Genomic DNA, 20,099 nt, shown 5'->3' on the forward strand with positions numbered 1-20,099 from the left:
AAGAAAAACTTAAAATATGCTGCAAGCTGTAATTTTTTTAAAGAAAAAAACAAATGTTTGATGTTTACTCAAAACTGTACTCCTGAATTATTTTATCGGCTTTTTTAAATCTCTCTGAGAAGTACACAACTTCAACCCGTCACTAAGGCTATTCCATAATTTAACTCCCAAAATTGAAACACATCTAGCTTTTACATTAGTTCTTTCCTAATCAATCAATCAATCAATCAATCAATCAATCCCACCAAGTATGACTCGGTTCCCTTCGTTGTACCAAAGAGCCGTTCAAAATAATCGGATCGTTCGCGAACGTCACATCCCGAAAATGAAAGATCCCGTTACTTGGATGCGGAAACTATCGTACTTATCGCTTCACGTTACATTGCCAGCCCAAGACGACCCATGTGATTTTATTTCTAGAAATCGCCGTCGGTGCGAAGTGGGAACATTAGAGATTAGGCTGTGCCATTATTAACATCATGCATCCGATTCCCGTGTGCTCGGTGGACGGGGGAGACATATTTGACTGCATCCAAAAAGGAAATGTTGAACAGTGTGCATACTTCGTTCAACACGATCGATCAATTCTCAAGCAAAAAGGTAAGGTAGGATAGACAGATCACTGTAATAACCATTCATCATCATCATCGAGTCACTGTACTGTATGTGCATCTACTGCTGCTTGTTTGTGCAACTAATAACACTGGTCTTGTAGACAATTGCCTAATACTGTGCTGTGCTATGGTTCGTATATTCACACACACACACACACACACACACACACACACACACACACACACACACACACACACACACACATACACACACCGATTGTAATAAACCATTGGTTGTCAACAATGCGTTTACTGTATTTACCAAAAAACATTTAAAAAGTGTAAACACGCTGAATGAATAGCCTCAATATTCATGTCTATAACGAGTGGGCTAGTTCACACTTGACTTCACAAGGCCTGCAGATTAAAGCTATGTTCTCCACTGTCAGTGTCTTCTGCTCAAATAATAACGAAGGCCCATTACCAACATATACCGCATTCCCTGCAACCACAAGTACTATAATAAACAAGAGCGTTTGCACACTGGGCTATGTGTTGAAACGACCCCGTGGATCATCTGTGGGTGTTGAAGTTGGTCTTGTGATTTTGTCCTGATGCCAGTGTGTGTGTGTGTGAATGAATGAATGAAAACTTTATTTAACAGTTTGCAGAATGTGTACAATACAGTACGGCTCAATACACACAATTGTTAATGGTTTACATCAGGGTCCCCCATTTTCAATTCATAGTGACATTTATGACATACACAACATGCATGACATGATTGACATCATGACATTTATGGCATAGGGATAGGGACATACATGACATACAGGTATAGTATTGTTTGTTACATTTGTGACATACGATGGACACTGGATGCCTGATCCCACGGCAGCGTCGCAGCGAGCTATCAGTGATCTGAGATGGTGTTTAGTCTGCGGTCTGCCCCCAATTCCAAAGGCAACGCAGCTCCAGTGACTGACAACATGGCACAAAGTCACAACCGGCTAACGGGAACAGTCACCCATTAAGTCATCAGTCAGGTTGAGTTGTGTAGTATTGCCTTTGAGTCAGAGTCGTAAAATCGAGTTCCTTGATATGAAAATGGAGAGGTGTTCCAAGCTAACCTAAAATAACTAATAATAAACCAAAATGTCTATAGACTGATCCAATCCATTGGTTTTTCTTCTTATATAATTGTTAAAAAAAAGGGGATTTGAGTTCTGGGGAAATGTTCAGATACACCATAGTTACATGCACATACTGTAGCCTGTTATCAGCATGGTATCTGATATCGGTATCAGAGTAGGCTATACCTATAACCACACACACAAGGGGTGAGAAGAGGAGGTGTGGCTACACAAGGTAAACTGAGGTTAGACAAGGTTAAACTGAGGTTAGGTTAGACTGCATCTAAGCATCATCAGTAAGACAAGCGGTAAACACGATGTAAACATGACAATGCACACAATTTCCCTATGTTTTCAATGTCGGGTGAGATCTCAGGAATGTCCTAAGTAACTTGCCTTAAAATGTTTGTGAACCTCTGCAGTAAGGCTATACATGAAAATGGGCCAGTCTCGCCTGCGCCAAACAAGTACTGTACCTCTTTGAGGGTCACCTTCCCCCCTGAAAACATACATTTGTGTTTGTGTGTGTCTGGTCCAGGCTGGGGAGGGTTCACGCCACTCCACTACGCTGCCCTGCATGGCAACCGTGCTCTGGTTGACCTGTTGCTAAGTAATGGAGCTGACCCCAACCTGACATGTGACGCGGGACAGACGGCCTTTCATTTCGCCTGCAGGTCAGTTGCACGATAACCCCAACAACGAGCGCACTGCAACCGGCCAGTGACGTAATGCGGTCCTTTCAGGTCAGTGGAGGGTCAAAGACAGGGCGCCACGGGAGCGGTGTCGCGTCGGAGCGCTGTCTCGTCATTTTGATCCTGTGTGATAACGATACGCGATTCAGATAAAACATGATTCATGATGCACACGCGATGGCAGACATCTCAGGGACGCACTGACGCACAACTGCATAAGAAATGGCTTATATAAATAATAATCTTACCGTTCATTTGATACATAGTCATACATAGTCAATATTATTATTATTATTATTATATAGTCATAAGAAACCGACCACGTAGCTCTCATTAACCACATAGACTCTAAATAATCACATGAGCAGACACACAAAAGCGCCTTAAGTGACTTACACACCACACAAGCACACTTATTACACACACACACTGCTGCTACTCACACTGTATAATCATTTCTTTGTAAAAGACATATACTTTGTATTGTATAGTTTGTATATATTGTTGTTTACAAACCTACTATGGTCGAGGATTCTGGGGAAAACAAGCATCTCACGTTTTTCTGAATGTATGTACATTTAAAAAAAAAAAAAAAAAAAAGCTGTGACAAAGGGCGGCTGATTGGCGCAGTGGGCAAGGCACTCGCCTCTAACACAGGAGACACTGGGTTCGACTTCGAACCCAGCTCTCGGCGTTGCTACCGGCTGGCCGGTCGTTCATACTAACACAATTGGCAAGTGTTAGAGGGTGGGAAAGCCGGTGGGTGGGGATTTGACGTTGTGGACAGCGACTCCTACAGGTGACCGGTTTGGCGACGCCGGTGCGACGGAAGCAGGAAGTGACGGGGGCAGCGTGAGCCTCCCACACGCTACTCCTCGCCACTGAGAGTTCGAGCTGCTGCGGTGAAAAGATGCGACAGGCTGCCTCCTCGTGTACCGGAGGGGACACGTGATGCAAGGCTTCTATCCTCACTACAACCGACCTGTGGGAGGCATAGTCTAGCAACGTTCAAGACAGGGGAGGGAAGAATTGGATATACGAAATTGGGATGGGAGAAAAATAGAAAAATGGGGAGAAAAAGTGGATAAAAAAAAGATTCTTGGTATCAGATCCACCTCGGTATCCGACCATCTCTGATACTGATTTCCTATTCTGGTATCGGCCCAATATCCAATTCCAGTATATAACAGCAACAATAACAGATGGTGCTGCCCCCCCCCCCCCCCCCCCCCCCCCCTCAGGCATGGGAACATCTACGTCATGCACCAGATGATGCAGCAGGGGGCAGACCTGCGCCTGGTCGACCTGCAGGGTAAAACCTCACTGCACCACTCCGTGACTGGAGGCAATATGTGAGTAATGTATTCATATCACACACACACACACACACACACACACACAGAGCAATCTCATTATTCTCTTCCTGCAAGTGCTTCTGAGTTTCTCAGATTACACAAACACACACACATTTTAATGATTTTTTAAATATTATTATTATTTTTTTTTTTATCAAATATTTAGAATTTTTCCATTTTAAACATAAAACAAGGCAACACAATACAGTAATAATAATAACAAGATCACACAGTACCACAACAATAATAATAGCAACAATAACGACATTAGCAATAATACAAATAATAAATACAGAACATAAAAACCAACTTGTACTATTACAGACACCACAAAAGACATCACAAAAGAAATTTCCTCCGCCACTCCCACCCCCCACCCCAGGACCAACACCCCAACCCCGCTCCGCTGCTAGATAGTGGCCTTTACTTTATCGGCCGCTGCGATCCACAGCGATTTTAATGATTTATTTATGTCCACATAAATAATAACAATCAGATATTGAGAGACAGTTAGTTACAAAAGGGCCTGATTTGCCACATTGTTGTGCACAATCAGAATAATAACACACGTGATGAAACATAACAGTAGCAGGTGAAAAGCTAACAAGAAAAGGTGTAAGACTTTTACTAGTTTTAGCCCTTCTTATTTTATGTTCTTTACTCTTTTACCAATTTTAGTGTTATTTTTACTCCTTACTAGTTTTAGTCTTGCTTATTTTATATTATTTTTTTTACTCTTGCTAGCTTTTGTTATTTTACACTGTAGCGCTTTGATATTTGCTCTACAATTATAAAGCGCCCTACAAATCAAATATATTATATATTATTATTATTATTATTAAGACAAAAATAATACTACCAGCTTGTGTACATGACCTAGCCTACCAAAAACAAGAACACTTCTGAATCATCACTACACAGATTAAACATGTAGTTAAAGAACACTTCTGAATCATCACTACACAGATTAAACATGTTGTTAAATAACACTTCTGAATCATCACTACACAGATTAAACATGTAGTTAAAGAACACTTCTGAATCATCCCTACACAGATTAAACATGTTGTTAAAGAACACTTCTGAATCATCACTACACAGATTAAACATGTTGTTAAATAACACTTCTGAATCATCACTACACAGATTAACATGTTGTTAAATAACACTTCTGAATCATCACTACACAGATTAACATGTTGTTAAATAACACTTCTGAATCATCCCTACACAGATCAAACATGTTAAAGAACACTTCTGAATCATCCCTACACAGATCAAACATGTTAAAGAACACTTCTGGATCATCACTACACAGATTAAACATGTTCGGCTTCACAGTAGAGTGTTTATAAAGCACTATGGAAGAACTAAAGATGAAAGTGATGTATTTTGAAATCGAATGCACTGTTCTGTCGTGCATACAGATGTAAAGCCCCTTGTACATGGCAACCATTTAAGATGGTTTCAGCTATTTGTTTGTGATCATGATGTATACAGTAAGGAGATGTATACACACACACACACACACACACACACACACACACACATGCTATTAATTAGGTCATGATGGATTAACTTGGAGCCTGTCTATTTGCTTTGTCTAATTGCAGTGTGTTTGTTTTGTTTACAGTAGGTGTGTTTATGTTTTGTCAGTGTATGGTGTTGAGTGTGAATGTATATTTTATTGCACCCCAGGAAGAATAGCTGCTGCTATGCAAAAGCTAATGGGGATCTTATTAAAACAAACAAACAAACAAACAAACAAACAAACAAACAAACAAACAAACAAACAGACACACACACACTGACATCAACTCAATTCAATTCAATTTAAAAAACGTTATTAGTCCCGCAAGGGGCAATTTAGAGCATGATACGGCAAACCGCTGCAAAACAGGCACAAGAGACATGACACTGCCAGAACGGCAGTGTCTGTCGTTGCCGTTGATCTGTCAAGTCCAATAAATAAATAGATTCGGTCAGTACAAAAAACTCCTCAAACTAATGATTTTCCTACCCTGTGCAATAACTTTATCATTAACCTATTTGGCCTCTGGCTACAATGGCTGGTAAATTCCAAAGTTTGATGATGGTGGGTTTACCTGATTCTGGTGGGTTCACTTGCCAAAGTTGGTGGAAGACTTGACAGACTTAACAGCCACACAGGCACCATTTACCAGCATGTGGCTGGTCGTAATGACCCAGCCTGTACACAAACACCACGTACTTATTACACACAAGCTAACGTTGGTCTGTGCTCTCCAGCGTGGCCATGCACTACCTGTGGGAGACTGGGATGTTCCGCTTCTCGGACACAGACATGTACCATGTCACTCCTCTCCACTTGGCAGCCAATACTGGCAACACAGAGGTGGTCCGCTACCTGCTCCGAGACCAGGTGGGTGACTTCACACACACACACACACACACACACACACACACACACACACACACACACACACACACACACACACACACACACATGCTTTATATATAATGTGTATATATATGTAGTATGTATGTATATATATATATAATAATAATAATAACTTTATTTGTATAGCACTTTTCATACAGAAATTGCAGTTCAAAGTGCTTCACAACAGTAAAAAATACAGGCATAAGCGAGCATACAAAATTAAATACAAAAGGCTGATTAGTCACCTTTACAACGAGGTACAACTTGTAAGGATTGTGCAAGTCAAGTCAAGTCAAGTCAAGAGTTTTAATTGTCACGGCATACAGGTATACAATGAAATGCGGGTGGTCTTGCCCGCAACGATGTGCAATACAGTGGTACATATAATAGAATCAAAAAATGAAAAAACAACATTGTGCAGTAAACAGGTAACAGGTAACATGGAGTGACATCTCGGTATCTGTACATAGTTATTTACAGAGCATATGGGACATGCTAGTTAGCTTTGGTAGTGCAATACACTGTTCCTGTTATTCTAATTTAAAGTGTCCTTTCCTTTGGCCATAAGTGTGCGTGTGTGCGACATGAGTGTGTGCCCGCTCATGTTAAAGTGTTAAGTGGCTGCTCGTGTGTGAGCGTGCACAGTGTGCGTGTCGTGTGTGTGTTCATGTGTGCTTGTGTGTGGATGGTTCAATGTTCTGAGCACTCAATGTTCATTGTTCATGGCTCTGATGGCCTGGGGGAAGAAGCTGAGCCTAAGCCGCTCTGTCCTAGTAGCTGGGGTTCGCAGGCGTCTGCCTGACCTCAGCAGCTGAAACAGGCTGTTATTGGGGTGGTGAGGGTCTTTCATTATCCTACAGGCTCTGGATTTGCACCTCTTGTTGTATAGAACCTGCAGGGGGGGTAGTGCAATACCCGTGGTACGCTCGGCTGAGCATTCGTGGAATGAGCAACACAGCTAACCGTGTGGGTAGCGGCCCAAAATAATTTGCCAAAATCCCCTGCAATATTCTTCTGTTTGTATTATTTTGAGTTGCTTGGTGGATTGGATGATTGCACTATCCCACAGTAATAAGGAAAACACATATTGGCCATTTTTACACTTTATTCATTTTACACTGTCAGGGACCTCAGTAGCGTGTGGAAGATCCATACACAGCCACAACAGCCTGGCACCTCATGCTGGTCACCAGCCTGGTCACACACTGCTGTGGGATGGCATCCCATTCCTCAACCAGGATTTTTCGCAAGTCAGCCAACATGGTTGCGTTGGTCACTCTGGCACGTACAGCACGCCCAAGCTGATCCCACAAGTGTTCAATTGGGTTGAGGTCTGGACTCACGGTAGGCCATTCCATCCTCTCCACTCCCAAATTCTGGAGGTTTTTCCTGTGAGAGAGATACCGCCCCACACCATGACACTGCCCCCATTGAAAGGTGGCCATTGAGCTGTGCAGCAATCTGCATAGCGTTCTCCACACCGTCTCCATACTTTGATCCTGCCATCCAGCTTCCGCAGACATCACCAGTTTGACTTCACCAGTCTCATGGAACTTGGTCCTAAGTTTGGAAATGGTACCAGGGCTGACACCAAATAATGCTGCCACTTTGCGTACCGGAACACCAGCTTCCAGTTGCCCTATTGGACAAATGTGGCATGTTTATGCTTGGAGCACACACAAACTCAACAAAGTTGCAGGACCCATGAGCTGTCAATTAGGTGCCAATCTGGTGCCAGTCACACACCTGTGATTGGCATACACCTGCCAGCACTTGAAGCTCAAAACGAGAGTGAATACCAACAGAAGAATATTGCATGGGATTTTGGCAAATTTCTTTGGGCCGCTACCCACACGGTTAGCTGTTTTGCTCATTCCACGAATGCATAATCCTTACAAGTTGTACCTCGTTGTGAAGGTGACTAAAAGCCTTTCCAAAGATATAAAACACAATACCAATTGGTATTATTAAAGGGGAGGAATAATCGACCGAAATAATATTTCCGAACTTTTTTTGAGGAGTTTATATATATTGTGTTTTAAGAGGTGTGCGGTGGAGGCGGTGGACCAGCAGGGGGCGACGGCGCTCCACGTGGCTGCAGAGAGGGGCGGGGTGGAGGTGTGCTGGACACTGCTGCAGAGGGCTGGGTACGGCATGCTCCACCAGAAGAACCACAGTGGCCTCACGCCGCTGGACCTCAGCAAGCAGGTGAAGACATTCCGGTGAGACGAGCGGTCGGTCGGAAACAAGACTGACGTGCAGTTAGTAGGAGATAGTAGATAATATAGTATGCATACTGAATGTATACACAGACGGATGAAAAGAAAGACTTGTGAAACATTTACATTTAGTCATTTAGCTGACGCTTTTATCCAAAGCGACTTACTGTACACGTTTTGTACGACAAGTCAGCAGGAAGGGTACAACTCTTATCAGCTGAGTAACAATGTTCATCAAAGTGTTGAGTGCTACAGTGTAGGTTAGTATATTAGGACAAGTGCATGACAGTAAGGTTCGTTAGGGTTAGATAATATATTTTTTTTAATTTTAGATATTGATTGAAGACGTGTGTCTTTAGAGTACATACCGATACCCCAGCCTAAGTATCACGATACCGGTTTTAAAACGATACCACAGCAAAAGCTTCAAATATCAGGAAAAGTAATGGAATATAATATTAGATTTCTTGATATAAAATTCTTTATATCATTATTTTTCATTAATAAAATAATAGAAAATACGGCATCAGGCTATTCTTCTAAAAGTATCGATACTAATAATGGAGTAGTGGGTATCGCGATACTTTTCTACTGTATCATGCAACCCTACTCACACAAGGACATAGTCATAAGAAATTTAGTAGTATAGACATACAGTAGTAGCATAGTAGGTAGTAGTATAGGCATAGTAGTACAGTACATAGTATATAGTATAGACATAGTAGAATAGTACATTATGGTAGTAAAGACAGTAAGAAAATCTCCCATAGGTGTTCAGTTGGATTAAGATGTGGTGACTGAAGCCAGGCCATAGCATTATGATTCACACCAATCAAATGAGTTATATCCCATAGCAAGTATTGCACCCACACATTCATGTATGGTGACTGAAATGCTGATTATACTGGAGGTACATTTGAATCCCTTGTTTTACCCAGACACCAGCAACTCACCAAACTGCTGAGTCGATACACCAATGAGCCCATCCACCACAAGCCCAAAGAGTCTCATGGTAAATAAATATCATCATATTTTTAAGTATACAAATTAGTCTTTTTTTTACAAGGTCGGATACAGCAATATTGATGATACAGTACTTGTAATGACTGTGTGTGTGTGTGTGTGTGTGTGTGTGTGTGTGTGTGTGTGTGTGTGTGTGTGTGTGTGTGTGTGTGTGTGTGTGTGTGTGTGTGTGTGTGTGTGTGTGTGTGTGTGTGTGTGTGTGTGTGTGTGTGTGTGTGTGTGTGTGCGCGCGCATGTGTGTGCGCATGTGTGTGCGCATGTGTGTGCATGTGTGTGTTTTCTAACCAGTGCTGTACTACTGGACCCTGCTGTTCCCCACTCTGAGCGGAGCAGCCATCCTGCTGATAGCGGCCATGCTGGGGGGTTACGGTGGGCTGATCTGTGCTCTGTGTTTCCCCTGGCTGGCCAGGAGCATCTTCACCCAGTACCACCGCATGACCACCTACCAGAGGTCAGTCTACATCACACTGCGCATATTAGGGGTGTAACGATGCGACCTCACAACAATTAAATTCGATTACGATTCTTCAGGCAACGATTCAATGCATCATGAAATCTCTTCATTTGACCACGATTAGATTCGATGCGATTCATTTTCGATACATTTTCGATACATTTTCTATCGGTTAATTCCCCAAAAAAATGTGAATACACAAATGTGGTTGGGGGAACTGATTCACTCACATGAATGGACTATAGGTCAATAAAAACAATACAGAAAAAAAAAAGTATTTTTCAATTAATTTTGATTATAATCTATTCTAACATTTTCAAATCGATGCAGTTGAATCGTCGCATTAGAATCGATGCATTTCGATTAATCGATGCATCGTTACACCCCTACACTGCGCATATACAGTAGGTACTAGTCTACCAGGGTCTAAGATCAACCAATGATACACGAGAGGGAGTGATATACCCCTGCTGGGAGATGTTTATAATAGCCAACCCGTTTTCTGCTGTTTTGCTGTTGTAGGATGGAAAAATGGAGCAGTTAACGAAAGGCGTTGCTAGGTTACAAATTCAACAACATTGCTGTGATTGGTGTAATTGTAAATGTTTCCGGTGTCAGCGGAACGTAAAGGAAGCGGAGTGCTGATGATGACACGTTGCTCTGAATCCATGACACGTTGCTCTGAATCCATGACGCGTTGCTCTGAATCCATGACACGTTGCTCTGAATCCATGACACGTTGCTGCTCTGAATCCATGACACGTTGCTCTGAATCCATGACACGTTGCTCTGAATCCATGACGCATTGCTCTGAATCCATGACACGTTGCTCTGAATCCATGACGCGTTGCTCTGAATCCATGACGCGTTGCTCTGAATCCATGACACGTTGCTCTGAATCCATGACGCGTTGCTCTGAATCCATGACACGTTGCTCTGAATCCATGACACGTTGCTCTGAATCCATGACACGTTGCTCTGAATACATGACACGTTGCTCTGAATACATGACACGTTGCTCTGTATAACTAGTATCCATTTGTTGATTCTTCGTACAGACAGAGTTGACGTTATGTTCTAATTAAAAAAAATAAACCAACGGACAGTAATACCTTCTGTCACTTTTCTATCCTTTCATTGACAGATCAATGTAGCCGCAGTCGCATTGCGCAAACATACTGTTGCTAGTCTGGACTGGTCCTCGGCTCCTCTCCAGTCGAGCTGCGTGGAAATGCACAGTTTAATCCGAAATATTTCCAAATCCTCTGCCATCGTTGTGTAACCTGTTGTCTCTAGAGCCTCCTTTCTCTTCTTCACGTGACGTTTAATCTACTCTCAGTGAAAGTTAAACTTAAGCTACTCTGTGCTGCTCCTCTGTGCTCTGACTCCGCTGCACAGAGACCTATGAGATAGATCTGCTGTCAGTGCATACACGTTCACTTTATAAGGTTGTCTGACTAAGTATTGATAAAACACACTTAGTATTTTACAAATTCAAGTTTTTTTTATTTGAGGAATGTGGGCACTGAAATGCGAAAATGTGGGGTTTATAAAAATAAAAGTAATTTCTTATTTATTTATTTTTATAAAAAAAGAAAAAGAAAAGCATACACCGGTGCAGGTGGTGGGCAAGTAATGTACTTGGTGGACGTCTGAACACATAACGGTAACATCGGTTTCACCGACTACCATGGTGTAGATTACTGGTGTAGTTTACCCTCTGAATTGTACAGGTTAAATATACCTAATTAGAAAATATACCTACATTTTGCACTTGACTGGTGTTGACTTCCGAGCCTGAAACACATTACAGCAGCTCGCTGCCAAACAGTACTGTATTACATATTGTACGTGTTCTCATTAGTCTTTTAACAGAAGTGATGAGATGTGACGTGTCTCTGTTTCAGGTTACCCAACCCTGTGTACCTGGGTACTCTCATCGCCGGCTTGGTGCACACTCTGCTCTGCTTCCTATGGCAAAATCATGCTGAATATCCTTATCTGCACAGAAACCGGTTTGATCTGTAGGACTGTCTTCATTTATTGTATATTAAGAAATTGTTTGTGTGTTACCTTGGACGTTAATATATGATGTTCATGTGTAAATGACAAAAGTTTACTCGCAACTACACAGGTGTCATACTTTCTCCATTAAAAACGACCTGTAGTACTGTTGAAATCAAACACCTCATGTCTGCCATGAAGATCTTCATCAGACCGTTAGATCTTGGTCAGACCTGATGTCTGAGCAAAAGCCACGTTTTAACGGAACACGGCAACATTAGAGGAAATGCGCTTACCGTCTTCCCCAGAGTCAGACAAGAAGATAAGATACCAGTTTCCTCTCTGTGCGTTCAGTAGAAAGCTATCTGGCTGCACGTTAGCCTAGCTTAGCACAAATGAATGGAAGCGGATGTGTAGCGGCTAGCCTAGCTTAAAAGAACACGCCAACATTTGGGAAAATTAGCTTACCGTCTTCTCCAGAGAGAGACAAGAAGATAGATACCAGTTTTCTCTCTGTGCATTCAGTAGAAAGTTATCTGGCTGCATGTTAGCCTAGCTTAGCACAATGACTGGAAGCAGACCGGCACTGTCCGCTTCCATTCATTGTGCTAAGCTAGGCTAACATGCAGCCAAATAGCTTTCTACTGAACGCACAAAGAGGAAACTGGTATCTATCTTCTTGTATTTCTCTGGAGAAGACGGTAAGCTAATTTCCCCAAATCTTGGCGTGTTCCTTTAAAACTTGTCTTTTTGGCCAACGCCTGGGCTAGCCACTACGCATCCGCTTCCATTAATTTGTGCTAAGCTAAGCTAGCGTGCAGCCAGGTAGACGGTAAGCTCATTGCCTATAATGTTGGCGTGTTTCTCTAACATGTTTTGTCGTATCTATCTATTGTATCTACTTTTGGATTTTGTCAAACGTTATGGTTGCATCTCTGGCTCCTATCGCTGCTAGACCACAATGTTGATCCTTAACCTGTAAACGTGTGTGGCCCACTAGCGCTCTGGTCCAGGTGTCGATGGTCCACTTCTCCCTGGTGTTGGGTTTGTTCTGTAAGGTTCTGACCCAAGGCCCTGGGACCCTGGATAGGGCGGACGCGGACCCCCGGTTCTCCTGTGTCGCTGACCTTGTGGAGAACAACGAGAGTCCGCATCGGTTTTGCCCCTACTGTGAGGTAAGCAGACCACTCTGGGGGGCATGGATGCACTATGACTTACTTTGTTTGTGTAGTCTTCCAACATGGCTGCCTGTCACATAGCAACCATTGTTTTGTACATGGCAATGGAAGAGACAACAGTTGCTCTGTGTAACAAAAACATAATCATTTGGTGTCTTATTACTGCATCTTGTAAACAAGTCACAGTAAAACAGTAATATGCTCTGCACAGACATTAGGCATTTCCCTTTGAAAGTGGTTACCAATGGTTACAGGCAGCCATGCTGGAAGAACTACATAAACATTCCATGCAAGGCCTTTATTCTCACAGACAAAGGTATTATTATCATATTTGGGCTATACAAGTGTTTTCAGATTTAATTTAGGAGAATTTAGCTTATATTTAGCTTAGTTACGTTTGTTGTATAGTCTAATGTCCGTCGATGTCTTTGCATTATGTGAAATGTCCTCTGTGTTGTCTTGTGGTATTGCACAGATTAACGGATCACATTCTGGTTTATGCCTACGTTGGTGAATAAAGTGATTCAGATTCGTAACTTTGAGATTTGTAAATTCCAGTCATTCTTCTTTTTTTACTATTGTTAATCGTGCAGGATTACAGGGCACGTCATAGATTTGGGATCCATAGTTTGGCATAGACTGTGTTGCTATTAGATATGGGTTATTTGTACACAGGATTGTTAGTGGGGCGACAGTGGCTCAGGAGGTAGAATGCCGTTTGGTAATCGGGAAGGTTCCCGGTTCGATTCCGGCTCCTCCTCGCGGCAGCCTGTCGAAGTGTCCTTGAGCAAGACACTTAACCCCTAACTGCTCCCGATGAGCAGGTCGGGGACCTCGCACGGTCGCCTCCGCCGTCGGTGGGAATAGATAAATGTGAGGCATAAGTTGTAAAGCGCTTTTGATAAAATCTGCGATATAAATGCAGTCCATTTAACATTTGGTCTGCTGTTCCTTTAATCTCCTCTGCCTTTGATGCCGCATGAACCCCCCACCCCGTCTCTTGTCTCTTGTCTCTCGTCTCTCGTCTCTTGTCTCTTATCTCTCGTCTCTTGTCTCTTATCTCTCGTCTCTTATCTCTCGTCTCTTATCTTATCTCTTATCTCTCATCTCTCATCTCTTATCTTATCTCTCGTCTCTCGTCTCTTATCTTATCTCTCGTCTCTTATCTTATCTCTCATCTCTTATCTTATCTCTCGTCTCTTGTCTTATCTCTCGTCTCTCGTCTCTTATCTTATCTCTTATCTCTTGTCTTATCTCTCGTCTCGTCTCTTGTCTCTTATCTCTCGTCTCTCGTCTCTTGTCTCTCGTCTCTTATCTCTCGTCTCGTCTCTTGTCTCTTGTCTCTTGTCTCTTATCTCTCGTCTCTTGTCTCTCGTCTCGTCTCTTATCTCTTGTCTCTCGTCTCTTATCTCTCGTCTCGTCTCTTGTCTCTTATCTCTCGTCTCGTCTCTTGTCTCTTGTCTCTTATCTCTCGTCTCGTCTCTTATCTCTCGTCTCTCGTCTCTTATCTCTTGTCTCGTCTCTTATCTCTCGTCTCTTATCTCTCGTCTCTTATCTCTCGTCTTGTCTCTCGTCTCGTCTCTCGTCTCTTGTCTTATCTCTCGTCTCTCGTCTCGTCTCTCGTCTCGTCTCTTATCTCTCGTCTCGTCTCTTGTCTTGTCTCTTATCTCTCGTCTCTCGTCTCTTGTCTTATCTCTCGTCTCTTGTCTCTCGTCTCTTGTCTTATCTCTCGTCTCTTATCTCTCGTCTCTTGTCTTATCTCTCGTCTCTTGTCTTGTCTCTCGTCTCGTCTCTCGTCTCTTGTCTTATCTCTTATCTCTCGTCTCTTGTCTTGTCTCTCGTCTCTTATCTCTCGTCTCTTATCTCTTGTCTCTCGTCTCTTGTCTTATCTCTCGTCTCTTATCTCTCGTCTCTTGTCTTATCTCTCGTCTCTTGTCTCTTATCTCTCGTCTCTTGTCTTATCTCTCGTCTCTTGTCTTATCTCTCGTCTCTCGTCTCTTGTCTTGTCTCTCGTCTCGTCTCTTGTCTTATCTCTCGTCTCTCGTCTCTTGTCTTATCTCTCGTCTCTCGTCTCTTGTCTTATCTCTCGTCTCTCGTCTCTCGTCTCGTCTCGTCTCTCATCTCTCGTCTCTCGTCTCTCGTCTCTTGTCTTATCTCTCGCCTCTCGTCTCTCGTCTCTTGTCTTGTCTCTCGTCTCTTGTCTCTTGTCTTATCTCTCGTCTCTCATCTCTCGTCTCTTGTCTCTTGTCTCTTGTCTTATCTCTCGTCTCTCGTCTCTTGTCTCTTGTCTCTTGTCTCTCGTCTCTCGTCTCGTCTCTCGTCTCTTGTCTTATCTCTCGCCTCTCGTCTCTCGTCTCTTGTCTTATCTCTCGCCTCTCGTCTCTCGTCTCTTGTCTTATCTCTCGTCTCTCGTCTCTTGTCTCTCGTCTCTTGTCTTATCTCTCGCCTCTCGTCTCTTGTCTTATCTCTCGTCTCTCGTCTCTCGTCTCTTGTCTTATCTCTCGTCTCTTGTCTTATCTCTCGTCTCTCTTGTCTTGTCTTGTCTCTCGTCTCGTCTCTTGTCTTATCTCTCGTCTCTCGTCTCTTGTCTTATCTCTCGTCTCTCGTCTCTTGTCTTATCTCTCGTCTCTCGTCTCGTCTCTCATCTCTCGTCTCTCGTCTCTTGTCTTATCTCTCGCCTCGTCTCTCGTCTCTTGTCTTATCTCTCGTCTCTCGTCTCTTGTCTCTCGTCTCTTGTCTCTTGTCTTATCTCTCGTCTCTCGTCTCTTGTCTCTTGTCTCTTGTCTTATCTCTCGTCTCTCGTCTCTTGTCTCTTGTCTCTCGTCTCTTGTCTCTCGTCTCTCGTCTCGTCTCTCGTCTCTTGTCTTATCTCTCGCCTCTCGTCTCTCGTCTCTTGTCTTATCTCTCGCCTCTCGTCTCTCGTCTCTTGTCTTATCTCTCGCCTCTCGTCTCTTGTCTTATCTCTCGTCTCTCGTCTCTCGTCTCTTGTCTCTTGTCTCTTGTCTCTCGTCTCTTGTCTTATCTCTCGCCTCTCGTCTCTTGTCTTATCTCTCGTCTCTCGTCTCTCGTCTCTTGTCTCTTATCTCTCGTCTCTCGTCTCTTGTCTCTTGTCTCTTATCTCTCGTCTCTCGTCTCTTGTCTTATCTCTCGTCTCTTGTCTCAGCTGTTCCAGCCGGACCACAGTAAACACTGCAAGCTGTGCGACGTCTGCGTGAGGGACTACGACCACCACTGCCTCTTCCTCAACCGCTGCATAGGCAGGGGCAACCACCGCCTCTTCCTCTTCTTCGTCCTCTCCATGGCGCTCGCCCACGTCCTCTTCCTCGCCACGGCCGCCGACTACCTGCACGCCAAGATGCCGGCGGGGAACCGCGTCCCGTCGTCGTCGTCGCCGTGGCTCTCGCTGCTGGGGGCGGAGTTCTGGGTGGTGGTCATGGCGATGATGAACGCGCTGACGCTCTTCTGGGAGGCGTGGCTGCTGATGGAGCAGCTGGACGCTATAGCCCTGGGGACCACCACCTACTACAGACAGAGCGACGAGGCCACCTCCGAGCGCAGGTCGCTGGGGGAGCGCTGGGCCACGGTGTTGTCCTTCCTGCTGGAGGGAAGGCGACAGTTGGGCGTGGTGCCGACGAGACGCGACAAGATCGCCGTAGACATTTAGGAGACCGTCAAACACGGTCTCCCCCCGTGCGTTCTCTCTCTCAAAGAAACACCCGTGTCCCAGCTCACTGACTAACCGCTTTTCAGTTGACAGTATTGTTTGTCTTTGTCGTGGTCATATTTTCCTTTTAGATTCCTCAATAACTGTGACTACCACCATATAAGATATTGCACTTGAATGTTGTTTATATATTGATGTTATATTTTGATATACTATAGACTAGATGTGTTGCAGACAAAGCGGGCCTCTAGGCCAAACAGATGAGACTCGTAGTTAGGTTTTAGTGAAGACACTGAGCTATTTTAAAGTAAACAAGGTTCCAGGGAACGGTGACGTCGTCCTGTGGAGCTTCGCGCAACACGCAGAGCGATTTCTAAAACTGTGTTTTAGCAGGAAAGCTTCTAACTTGAATGTGACGTCTCACCTCTAATGTGTTTTTATATTCCTTGTCGGTATACTTTTACACTTCAGTGAAATAAACGCGTGATGATTGAACTAATGCAAATACTTCAGGGTTCAGAACGTGTGAGTTGCCATTACAATAACCTTGTCTGCCCCCCCCCCCCCCCCTCGGACTGTTTTATGCATGGACATTTAAAGCCACACTGCGAAAAAAGTATTTTAACACAGAGTGCCGACCGCTCTATTCAATGACAGAGCACTCTCATTTGTGAACGCATAAACTATATCTTAAATTATGGCTGTGTCTAATACGGCCGTCGCTTATCAATGACTTGTTTGTAGTCAACATTGTCGAAACGGATTGTTTTTTAATCGGTTCATTTCCATTTGATACCATTTAGAAAAACGCTCGTTTTTGTAAACGTTCAGAAAGAAAAAAAGATTCTGCAGGAATCGCGCTTTACTGTAATACAGAAACACGTTGTCATTTTTCTGCCTATTTATGAATCGTTTTCAAATAAAAGCTAGATTATTGATAGTATGTGTACTTATGCACACTATAGAAGTGGGCTGAAAAATCTATTCTCTTATTTCCTGATCAGCTACACACACTCACAGCCACACACACATATGGGACACGTTGATAGGTGAAAACAGCTCTGATTATCCCAATACTGGTAAAATAGATTCCTTACCTCAGATCAGATGTTCTCCAAAAAGATTATTCCAATTCCTGATCGCCATTCCAAATATCGATTGCGTTTATTCATCCAACGCTGGGTACTGGAAACATATATTCCACACTGTTCTGGTGGTGGGCAATGAATGGGATCGGCTTGTATTACATGCCTGACAAGTAAAATGTGGAATCCGGACAATTTTTTTATCCAATGGGGTGCAGTACCATCCGGAGAGACGATAGGGGGTGGTATTTTCCCAATTCAAGCTCAGAGAGAGTGCCAGTGGTAACGGCGAGAGGCTAGATTGATGAAATATGAATGGAAATCGCTAATAAAAAAAACAACGATTAAAAAAACGGCATATCTCGTTCCTGGCACTCAACGGTTGGCATGAAATAACTAATTATGCTGTGGCTGGCACTCAAAGTGTTAAAGGTATTTTAAGCTTGCGTTGAATCTTAAATTCTTGTTTTCATAAAACATTAAATGTGATAAATGAGGTGAGAAAATGTCACTGAAATGACAATAGCTTGAAATAAGGCAACTCACTCCAATGTAATATAGCTTGATTTGAGAAAATAAGATTTTACATAATATCTTTATATATAAAGAACTTGTTGAGATGGATGTACTGTATTTCCTTTTGTGTACCCAGTACATAGAGGTGCCTGGTGGATGCACTACAGTACCCAGTACATAGAGGTGCCTGGTGGATGCACTACAGTACCCAGTACATAGAGGTGCCTGGTGGATGCACTACAGTACCCAGTACATAGAGGTGCCTGGTGGATGCACTACAGTACCCAGTACATAGAGGTGCCTGGTGGATGCACTACAGTACCCAGTACATAGAGGTGCCTGGTGGATGCACTACAGTACCCAGTACATAGAGGTGCCTGGTGGATGCACTACAGTACCCAGTACATAGAGGTGCCTGGTGGATGCACTACAGTTCAAAACCTTCATCTATACCCGGTGAGCACACTGACTGTACGCCGTCCTTTACAGCAGTGTCTTGTTACACACTGGCAGCTGAAAGTACAGTAGAAAGACGGGCAATAGAATGCTGGACCGACTGACAGATGGCACAGAGTGAACGTTGGTAAGTGCAGTAATTAAACCTTTATTTAACAACAGTACAACCAAGGATATCAGATTCTCATGAACTGTATACATAAAACTAGGGCTGGGTGATATGGCCAAAAATTGTATCACGGTAAAATGTTTCATATCACTCGATATCGATAATTATCTCAATATACATGAAATTATTATTTCTGTCAAGTTTAAAGGCTATTTTTGCTGCTGATTGAAAGCTGAAGAAACCAGAAGGTTAATTGTGGTTCAGAATATTATTTATTGTCAGACCATGACAAACTAGGCCTACTTGCCAAACCACAAATCTGAGATAGAACATGAACACGAACTGTATAACAATAAAACCTTTATAATTGGCATTAATAATGAAAAAGATGTCTGCGTCTAGTAATATTTGGCTTATTAGCAGATCCATCAGCATTAGAAGAGGGCTGTTCTCATTATGAGGTTGTTACCTCTCTGACTTCCTCTAGACACTGTACCATGTGAGGATGTACTACTGTACCCAACACTAATACAGATATATCAGATATTCTGGAGATACCAGGCCATACATCGGTATCAGGTGATTAAACTGGGTATAAAATATTAGCCTAGTGCTAATCAGATGTATGTACAGTGTTGTATTAATATGTACAGTGATACAGGTATAAAGATACTATGGTAGTAGTCATACTGCAGCAGCGTAACTAGTAAGAGTAGCAGGGGCCTGCACAGACTATTTGGGGGGCAGGGGCTCAAGCGGAGGGGAGGGGGGGCGGGGTGCATGCGAGGTACTTTCAAAATAGATGAGGTCTATTTTTTTCACGGATAGTAGTATACATTGCCGTCTTCATATATATTTTTTTTATAAAATATAAAAAAAAAAATGGGCAGGGGCTCAAGCCCCCCTTCAGCCCTATCTGCACACCACTGAAGAGTAGGTAAAGGATATGTACAGAGATATAGATATAGTATCTACATATATGTAAAAAGGATTATATATCGATGGCCGAAGAAAAAAACCTCCTATATGCACACAAAAGGAAGTGGGGGAACATCTCATATCTGCACTTTGCGTGTCACTAATATCTGGTCGGTATTGTTAACACATAATATAGTAATATAGTCCAAAAACAGTGTATTGTATTTGGGTATCCTTTAAAATAGCATTCTGCAAGGAAACAACACAAAAACAACACTTAGACTCAGGTAGGAGGTTTTGTTCTTCAGCCATCGATA

General features: G+C 43.0%; 1 protein-coding gene across 1 annotated transcript; it reads left to right on the forward strand.

Moving 5' to 3' along the window:
* Positions 1-398: 398 nt before the first annotated feature.
* LOC311234287 (uncharacterized protein) lies at positions 399-17,192 on the forward strand. The gene is given in 11 exon segments (XM_084321422.1): positions 399-600; positions 2,226-2,361; positions 3,621-3,731; positions 6,003-6,135; positions 8,200-8,378; positions 9,314-9,387; positions 9,687-9,849; positions 11,760-11,823; positions 11,825-11,843; positions 12,841-13,031; positions 16,198-17,192. Coding segments are annotated over 11 exon segments (1,692 nt in total). The 5' UTR covers positions 399-479; the 3' UTR covers positions 16,699-17,192.
* Positions 17,193-20,099: the final 2,907 nt, after the last annotated feature.

The sequence above is a fragment of the Notolepis coatsorum genome (genome assembly GCF_963971535.1).
Source record: "Notolepis coatsorum genome assembly, chromosome: 9".
Taxonomy (NCBI): domain Eukaryota; kingdom Metazoa; phylum Chordata; class Actinopteri; order Aulopiformes; family Paralepididae; genus Notolepis; species Notolepis coatsorum.